This window comes from Aricia agestis, chromosome 8 (genome assembly GCF_905147365.1).
Source record: "Aricia agestis chromosome 8, ilAriAges1.1, whole genome shotgun sequence".
NCBI lineage: Eukaryota > Metazoa > Arthropoda > Insecta > Lepidoptera > Lycaenidae > Aricia > Aricia agestis.
The window spans coordinates 14,730,813-14,740,910 of record NC_056413.1 but is presented as its reverse complement, the minus strand read 5'-3'; the positions used below and the strand labels follow the sequence as shown (position 1 = coordinate 14,740,910).

Below are 10,098 nucleotides of genomic sequence, written 5' to 3'. Positions count from 1 at the left end.
TTCCGTAATTACTTTTGTTTAATAATTTTCCTTTTTTATAAAATGTGTGGACCGCGAAGGTCATTTCATGTCTTAAAACGGACCCCGAGCGAAACTAATTGGTGACCCCTGGCCTAAACTATACCCAGGGCCCGAATTTCAGAACAACAGCACGGAGCGCAATAGCTTTGTCCACACTGTGCCTTTTTCTGTTCGTCAAGGGCATGCGTTATAGCGCAGTCAACAGCGAACGTGAGGCATGCCCGCGACGCATGCCCTCTGACCGTATCCAAAAAACAAAAATGACAATGTTGGCGTTGCGTTCGTTGACGCATTCAATTATTAAATGCGCCAAAACGAAAGTTGAAAGTTGAAAATTGAAGACGAAAGCGCATAGTGTGGACATAACTAAAATATTGCTTGCGCGTGCAGCAAGATTCTATGTACCATCGAGGAAATTGATTCTTAGGCAGTTGACGAACCTACGTAGGTTGGTCGCGTTACGTCAAACCCAGCCGTCAGATCACAATTTACATTGAATTGACATGATCCCACCAAATGACGTTCGTCTGTCAAGTGCCTAGGAATCAATTTCCTCGATGGTACATAAGAATCGGGGCCCTGACATTATAATATCATGGTGTTTTAAAACGGCGTACAATAAAGATACCAAACAAAGGGTCAAGTAAACAACACATAACTGCTAAATTTTTATTTCATCTCCAACAAGTTAATGATAAGCAGGCTCTTAACTCAATATACTAAATCATTATGGCTAACATTTTATATCTCCTCATTGCATGTCACATACAAAAATATGTTTATCTTATTAACAAATAAAAGTCACTCACTCCACCACTGATCGACTAAGTCTAAATAAAATATTGTTTTGCGTTTGTCCGTAATTCCGAAAACAATAATAAACTTAATCTATAAAACTATTCACAAGCCAACGGCTAGGGGGCCCTTCCACATGAAGCCATCATATACAGATCACTGTATGTACAGTCCTCTGAAACAAAAAAAATATGTTAAATATAGGTCATCATATTGAGCGTACTGTATACGAGTATGTATATATATATGCTCAATAGCCGTCGGTTATGGTTATGCCTCTGTACGAATGTAATCGCCAGTATTGGTCTATAATTGTGGGCGAAACTAGGCTAGGCTAGCCACAGTAAAGATCGGAACGGCACCTTCAGTTTATCTCCGCTGTTTGTCTTCTATACTTTCGTATTTCTACTGTAGCCATGCTACGGGTGATGGTGCTATTTGCGCCTTCTATTAAGCTAATCGCACATTTGTCCGCACCGTACGCGCCGCATTTCATACAACTAATTGTGGGATGCGGCGCGTGCGGCGCGTACGCACGGACAGATGTGCCAACTCCTTTATAATCACTTACCATTTTACGTTCATTAAGTATCGCTCTTCCAAAGCTTGATTGTTTTGTCGTTCTCGAGCGCGGCGGACGCGATGATATTCTCGGTCGGATGGCACGCCGTGCAGAGTACCGTGTCGGTGTGCCCCGAGAGCCGTTGTACGATCTCCTTTGACTGTAGATTCCAGATGTAGACTAAGTTGTCCTCAGACCCTGATACTATCCACTGTAACAAGTATAATTATTTGCTAAATATTACTATTCACTGTAATAAGTATATTTTTGTTAAAATATATTTTTTAATCTTTTGTTTTGGGCTTCCATACAAAAATTCCGCTGGTTTTAGAAAGCAATTTAGTCATTGTCATAGAGCTTCGTCACACGCGCACGAAAATATAGCCATTTGTACAAAGGTGAAAAAAAACTGGCTAAGGCTAGGACAACAGCTATAGTTACATTTATTTATTACATGTTACATTGCAGTGCACCGAAACAGGACTACACAAGAAAGCGATAAAGCAGCACGTCATTTCTCCAAAACACTTGTCCGACGACGCAACGCCGACGTCAACGTCAGAACATCGCTGCTGCGGCAACGCACCACAACGCAACGAAAAACCAGACACAATAGCTTATCTATTGTTATCGCGGCCGCATGTGGCCGCTTGGGAGTTTAAGCATTAAAGCCATTCATGGTGAGGTTTGTTTATAATGTTTGAAACAGATACCTTGTTAATTACAAATACAAGTTCCAACATACCTTTCCGCCTGTGACACTGAAGTTGGCAAAGATGCAATACTTTTCGTTTTTATGTCCCGTGTATGTCTTTAGACATTTGCCTCTGCTGTAGTCCCATAGTTTGAGTGTGTTGTCCAACGTAGCAGCGAGAATGTATTTGCCGTTCGGTGAGAACTTAACAAAAGAAACTGGGGGATTGTCGTCATCTATCAGCGTTTTTAAGCACTGTCCGGATGCTGTATCCCAAATTCGACTGAAAATATAAAAAGTAATTGTCAATTTCTAGTGCAGTGTTTTTCAATCTTTTTGAATTCGCGACCCCTTTACAGATTGTAATATACTGGCGACCCGGTCGTGTCATAGAAAGCCAAAGAAATAATTTTATTAGAAGGTATTATTTATTAGGTCATCTCGCTTGCTCATGCCTTTGTTTCTATATTCCGCTAGGTATATTAACTTTATGATGATACTCTTGGCCCAGAAAAAATAAAGTGCTCTAAGTACAAAATAAAATATGTACTTAGACATTTTCGAGTAAGTTATAACTTCAACCGTTCCTTTGACAATTTTACTTTAAAACAAACTTTAAAGCTCCCACAGACATTCTGTAAGTCTGTGACTTTGTTCAGTCAAGAAACTATTGTATACAATATACAGTACATGCAAAAGTGGTTCTATAATTTTACTAGAACCACCGAACATAGCTATTGTCAAATTAAGGCAAAAAAAATGGTTCTAATAGCTATAATTTAAAGCAGGAAGTATTGTAGCAAAACTCACCATAATCCATCATAACTGGAGGATACAATCAGACTGCCATCTCTGTTGAAATGCACTGCCGATACTGGATCTGAATGTGCAGGTAGCGTCTTCAAGCATTTACCTAAAATAACATAAAATTAAAAGTATTGTATTATAATGACTTTTAATGCTTTAGTTACAATTTTTCATGTTTTCTAAACAGAGGTAACATGATTCTTGTTTGAATTTTAACTGTAGACATGTTAAGGATGTTTTGTCAACAAATAGTTCATTTTGGCCACTTGCAAAATCATAAGTGGATAAGTCATCCAGCATACATACCATATTTACCAGGAATGTGAAAAAGATGTATTTCATGTGACATTTTTACAATATGACGGTGAAAGTCCTGATTTTGGCCACGCACCAAAACAGCCTTATAATTTCTCAACCCATAGCCTTACTTTCCTTACAAGACACGCAACTGGGCCCGTACCACCAAACCGTTTTGAGACTCTAACAATCGAACGAGAAAGCCGCGTCCTGCTCTAACAAACGCGAAACGACGTTGTTAGAACAGGACGCGGCATTCTCGTTCGATTGTTTGAGTCTCAAAACGGTTCCGTGGTAGGCCTCCTGAACTTTTCAAATAAATAGACATTAAAAATACCTGTTCTGACATCCCATATCCGTACACTCTCGTCAAAACTGCCAGAGACAATCAGGTTACTTTGTGGGTTAAAATTACAGCAGAACACGTAATTGCTGTGTCCTTTTAGGGTCTTCAAGCATTTCCCTGAACTTAACTCCCAAACCTTAAAAAAAATATCACAAAAATATTAATATATTACTAAAATAAACGTCAGCATAGAATGCTCACCAAAGAAATTGATGGTCATAATTATTTACATGATAATTAATGTAAATCCAAAATAATATTATCTATACTAATATTATAATTCTGCAGAGTTTGTTTGTTTGTTTGTTTGAACGCGCTAATCTCAGTAACTACTGGTCCGATTTGAAAAATTATTTTACTGTTGGATAGCCCATTGGTCGAGGAAGGCTATATGCTATACTTCATCACGCTAAGACTTATAGGAGCGAATAAATAAAGGAAAATGTGGAAAAGACGGGGGAAATTATATGAAAGGGCTTATTTGAAGTTTGAACGCGCTAATCTCAGGAACTACTGGTCCGATTTAAAAAATCTTTCAGTGTTAGATAGCCCATTGATTGAGGAAGGCTATAGACTATATTTTATTACGCTAAGACTAAAAGGAGCTAAGAAATAGAGGAAAATGTGGAAAAAACGTGGGAAATTATATGAAAGGGCTTATTTGAACGCGCTAATCTCAGGAACTACTGGTCCGATTTAAAAAATCTTTCAGTGTTAGATAGCCCATTGATTGAGGAAGGCTATAGACTATATTTTATTACGCTAAGACTAAAAGGAGCTAAGAAATAGAGGAAAATGTGGAAAAAACGTGGGAAATTATATGAAAGGGCTTATTTGAACGCGCTAATCTCAGGAACTACTGGTCCGATTTGAAAAATTATTTCAGTGTTAGATAGTCCATTTCTCGAGGAAGGCTATAGGCTATATTTTATCACGCTAAGACTAAGAGCAAAGAAATAGAGGAAAATGTAAAAAAAACGGAGGGAAATTATTTGAAATTGCTTATTATCTTAAGAACTACTGGAGCAATTTTTATGTTATTTGGCAAACATGAAGAATAGACCACGTGAAGAGACAGAGGCTATTTTTGCGGAAAAATATACGGTTGCGTGAAATTCCTAAATTACGCAAGCAAAGCCGCGCGGAACATCTATATATAATAAAATCGTAGGAAAGTCAATTCTGTACATTGAATATTTTTGTACAATAAATAATACTTGGGATGTGATCTACTATGCTAACGCGGACGAAGTCGCGGGCTACAGCTAGTAATATGCGAAATGCGCTGAAGCGATTTTGCTGATATCAATTTGGTATGGAGATACTTTGGAGTCCCGGGAAAGGACATAGGATACTTTTATCCCGGAATATGTACGGTTCCCACGCGAAAAATGAATTTTGGCGCAACGGAGTTGCGGGCGACATCTACATATAAGTGTAATAGTAATAGTGTAAATGAGACCAATTTATTAAATATTGTGTAAGCATTATATTTCGTAAATATTATTATATTATTAAAAAAATGGTGTGTAACAAAAATAAGTGATAATACTTTAGGGTGTGTACGTCTTCCTTGTAGAGAGTTCACTGTGAAAGTAGCAGCGCTGAAAGACGAAAAATTTTTTTCACTTTTGTATGGGAAAGGGCCCGAGCGTCACGAGTTTTCCCATACAAAAGTGAAAAAAAATTTTGGTCTTTCAGCGCTGCTATTTTAACAGTTCTATATATCTTCTTATTCTCTATAAGGAACATGTACACACCCTAAAATATTATCACTTATTTTTGTTACACTCTGTATATATTGGAGTATAATATAATATAAATTTTATGCACCAATACTTTCTATGGGGGAGTCTAGACATTTAATTAGAACCACACCTGCCCTTAGGGCAAAGCTGGTGCAGGTGTGCTGGGACAGCTGCAGGTGTTGAGACTATAGATATATGTGAATAGCAAGTAAAATTTTTCTGTTAAAATAATTGTTGGCAATAACTTAAATGTCTCAATTACATTTACAACTTCGGAAGTGCAAAAGATAATACATAGGAAGAATTGTTCCTGTGTAAAGAAATGGTTCCTAAGCCTATGTGGTCAGTAACTTAATATCAGTAAAATATACAAGAAATTATCCTGGACTTTTTTAAATATCTTCTTATATTGTTAAAAAAATATATTTTGTTTCATTATTTTGAAGCTCTAAACCTACTGGACCATTAAACAACTAAGATACATATTAATGGGGAGGGGAAGAGGGGATGGACAAGCTCGAGCGTGTCAGATTAAGCTTGTATAAGCTTCCGACATGTGTTTATCATGGTATAGAAATCAGATTTCTCACATGGTGGGTTAATTTTTTTTTTAAATATTGAAATGTCATCGGATCTGTCAGATTAAGATTTTTATTGTTTAGCTTTATATTTTCCTAATTGCAGATACATATTTTATTTTGCACTAAACTAAATGATTTAGTCCTTGTTGTCTAAAATATATTTATAATTTACCTAAATAAGCAATTTTCTGAATATATTTTCTTTTTCAAAACTTTAAAATGAATTTCTGAAACCACTGGTAAAATAAAAAACACTCTCATTTTTTTTTATCAGTTTTACCTAATGTAAAATATATTTATAATAATTTAGCTAAATAAGCAATTTTCTCAATATATTTTCTTTTTCAAAACTTTAAAATGAATTTCTGAAACCACCGATAAAATAAAAAACACTCATTATTTTTTTATCAGTTTTACCTAATGTAAAAAACCTACCAGGTCTCCATGACGCTCGAGTGACTACACAAATAGCACCTTCCCCTCCCCTACTATCATATTCAAAAAGTATGGTATATACTAGAAAATTAAAATCCTGAGTTAGTAACTCTACATAATCCAAAAGTTAAATCTAAGATAAAATCGTCTTAAAATCTTTATCATTCCTTAAAAAAGAGAGATAAGAGTGCAGTCACCATGTGAAATACTTAGATAAGTTTGCTTTGGTCTTATCTCTCTGAGAATATAGGGTGAACTAGATTTATGTAAACATTAAAGCTGTATCTATTTCGTGATAACATCCAAGTTTGTTTATTAAAATGTTTTAAGCTTTTGTGTTTACAAGTGAATCTAATAAACTGTCAAAAGTATGAGCGAAACTGACACTTTTGCAACTTTTATTGATTTGTTTCATCACACTGTAGACTAGAAACCGTAATCATTATGCAAGGTTTAACTCAGGATGCTTCTAAAAATAAAATGTTGAAGAATTTAGAACAGCTTGTAATAATACGAGTAATTTATGACCCAGGTACAAACTTTGCAAGGTTTATATCAGTGACATGATTACTATGTCTATACCATACTCGGCGAAACATGGCGGTAGCAGTCATTGACTCCCTGTCAAAACTTGTCATTTTCTATACAAAGCTGCGATTGACAACATCTGAAACTTCATTGTCAATCACGGTTTATATAGAAAACGACAAGTTTTTAACAGGGAGTCAATGACCGCTACCGTCATGTTTCGCCGAGTACAGTATAATGTTATTTTAAACAGCCTACTTCTCATCATGTGATACACAAACAAAAAACTGACAGTAAGCTTCCTACATACTTTTTATAGCCTGGCCTCTTGTTGACTCATGATGAACAACTACAAAGCAACATGTAACGGGCCATATTTCTATAGAATAAAAATTTTGATGGTAAATTAATGTTAACCATAGGATAGTCCATGACATTGACACAAACAGCTTTACAATTATGGTTTCTTCAGTATTACCTAACTTAGAGAGAGTCATTAAAACTAACAAAATGTTATACCTTTAAGGTTTTGTCATCACTGGCACTGACAATCAACCTGCTGTCCGACGACCATGCCACATCGCTGATGCCCATCTTATGTCCCGATATTGTCTTCTCAAACTTGCCATCATAAGCACCCCAGACTTTAATAAGTTTATCAGCAGCTGAAAAACATATCCACAGTGTTACAAATTGAAAAAGGAATGATGGTAACATCCATTGCTGGTAGTATTAATTTTTTTTTTATTTACATAAGAGGAGCTTTCCGCCCATATCCTTTTTTGCCTCTTTAGTTTTTAATTTCTACAAAGAAGTATGTTATCAAAGTGCAAAGCAAAAGCATGATTATCCTTTGCACAGATTATTTACTGGTCACTTTAAACAAATACACAATATTTTATAAGTTTTGAGTATATTTTTGATTGATTTTAAGTTTTAATTCAATTATTGTTCATAGCATAAATACTGATTTGAAATCTCATACTATTCCTACACAGCAATAACAGTTCATTTTTAGAGATATTTTAGCACAAACTACCCATTAAAGATTTAAAGTAGATTACAAAAGTAGAACAATAATATATTTTTAATCTCAAATTATAAATGGAATATTTTTAGCAAGGTCATAAACTATTTCCTTAGTATGAACATAATAATTAATAATGGTGTATAGTATTTTATGTAAATGTAAATAAAAAGTAGATTAGAAAGTGTGGCATTCAACCTTTATGCTGTCAGCCTATTTTAAGGTGTGAACAAGCCACTAGGAAGTACAAAATGAGAATTGGTGTCATGAAAAAATGAAGTCATAGACAACTTTGTTCAATCAAGAATGGACTCTATTTCAGTGTGCACAAGACACAAAACTATATCAAACAAATTGTGGACTTTAGTCATTTGGTAAAAATATTGACCAAATTTCTTTTAGAGTAATATTATGAGGAAAACTTATAATATTGTAATAAATACTAATAAAATTCATTATATCTTATTGAATAGCAGAGTCAGGAAATAGACATAAAACCTATAAGGTGATAAAAATGTCAGTTTGTATAATAAATAGGTGGCTAGCCTTGTAACAGCTAAAAGCTAGCCATGAAAAAGTAGGTTGAGCCAGGTCCAGCCAAGTCTAGACGCGGGCGATGAATACTGGATTCTAAAAGCATTGGTCATGATTCTTACAATTAAAATTCTATACAATGCCCCTCTCTTTGGTATCTAGTCTCTACACGTCTTGTGAAAATGTTTAGTGAATACTTACAGGAACTAGCAAGCCACTCTCCATTGGGACTGAATTTGACCGAGGAGACGGCCTTCGTGTGGCCCGCGAGGGTAAATTTGAGCGTATAATTCGGCTTCTAGAAAGCAATATCAAAATTAGCGCCAAATCGCACGTGCTCAGAATAAGTTACATAAACATGTGCAAGCCGCCAGATTGCATTGAAATGTGTCATCTTTCAAATAACTTACCGCTACTGACGACTTATTAGTTTGAGAAGTACTCTGTGATAGCGAATTTGGTCCAGATAAGTTAGTGGAAGGCCCGCCGTGAGTTTGGTGTGCGGTAGGATGGCCGGGCCCCGGTCCTAGCGGCACCATGTTTCAAATTACGACGCACAAGTTTCACGATATATTCGTCACCCACAACAATCACTAGTATACACTAAACAATATAAGAAACGAGTATGTTGAGTTTGTAAGTCGCGAACTATATTATTCCCTTGTAAAGTTTCATAAATTTTAACGTAGATTTTTGAGGAACATTCTAAATCGGAGCGTCTCTGTGCGTGCATTTCGCGACGTACTTGCAGTGTTGCCAATTATTATAGAAGACAAGTAGAAACTTAAAAAAAAAACTAGTGCTGCCAGCCTGCCAGCATTAGGCCCCATCCCCACTCGCGCGCGAACAACCGCGGCTTCGCACGGGTGGACATTGATTTTTAAATAAATTTTTTTCAATCTTTATTTCTTAGTCAATCTTTATGATAAAGTAAACGTGATTAAGTAAACGTGGTAAATGTAATGGTTGGGATAATTATTGTTACACTTGATTAAAATATAATTCAATTATTATTATTAAATCTGGTAAATACTAACTAAGCTATAGCTGGTAAGTAATTTGGCCTGGTTTGTACCGGCGCAACGTTACTATTGCATATTTTTCACCGACTTCCAAAAAGGAGGAGGTTATTTGTTCGGCTGTGGATATATTTTTTTTAGATTAAAAAGTAGGATAATAATTTTAATAGTCAGACAATAGACATACGATATCGCGGACTTTTACGTTGATTTTTTTTTTATATAATGTCCTCTATAACTTATAAGACTCTAGTACATCACTTTGTGTCTATAATTTATAAAGCTTACAATATATGGAATATTTTGGTAGTTTTTTTACACAATTCAAAACGTAATGAGTTCTTCTTCTTCTTTTTTAATAATGGCTCCTTAGTGAAACGTAATGAGTTAATGAAGCACTATAATATTATCCCATCAATGAAGCGGCACCCGGCTGTCGCATAACTATTATATTATAAATCTATTGTGTCTGCGATTCCTATGATCGAGGTAATAATAATTAATATTTACGTGGACTCTCCGGGCGAGCACACCCGCGCGGCGCGCCTTGACGACTCCCAATTCGCAACGTGCAGCAGAAATCGTAATATTTTAATTTCGCCATAACATTAAAACCAAACGTCCAATTTTAATAATTCAAAGACCAAATATTATCTACATTAACTGTGCTTAGTAATGAAATAATTTATTTTGATAAGAATTAA

The 10,098-nt window shown here is 35.4% G+C and overlaps 1 protein-coding gene across 1 annotated transcript; it reads right to left on the bottom strand.

Moving 5' to 3' along the window:
- Positions 1-676: 676 nt before the first annotated feature.
- On the bottom strand, positions 677-9,130 carry LOC121729635 (WD repeat-containing protein 5). The gene is made up of 8 exons (XM_042118207.1): positions 8,786-9,130; positions 8,577-8,673; positions 7,334-7,479; positions 3,514-3,658; positions 2,883-2,985; positions 2,124-2,355; positions 1,388-1,589; positions 677-991 (listed from the first exon to the last, which is right to left on the bottom strand). The coding sequence occupies exons 1-7, from the start codon at positions 8,912-8,914 to the stop codon at positions 1,401-1,403; spliced, it is 1,041 nt and encodes a 346-aa protein (XP_041974141.1). The 5' UTR covers positions 8,915-9,130; the 3' UTR covers positions 677-991; positions 1,388-1,400.
- Between the last annotated feature and the right edge of the window lie 968 nt (positions 9,131-10,098).

Excerpts from the sequence above, each read along its gene's own strand:
- LOC121729635 (XM_042118207.1), bottom strand. The coding sequence starts at position 8,914 with ATGGTGCCGCTAGGACCGGGGCCCGGCCATCCTACCGCACACCAAACT. Across the intron at positions 3,659-7,333 it reads GTGATGACAAAACCTTAAAG|GTTTGGGAGTTAAGTTCAGG; the intron begins GTATAACATTTT and ends ATTTTTTTTAAG. Across the intron at positions 2,986-3,513 it reads GATATGGGATGTCAGAACAG|GTAAATGCTTGAAGACGCTA; the intron begins GTATTTTTAATG and ends ATGTTATTTTAG.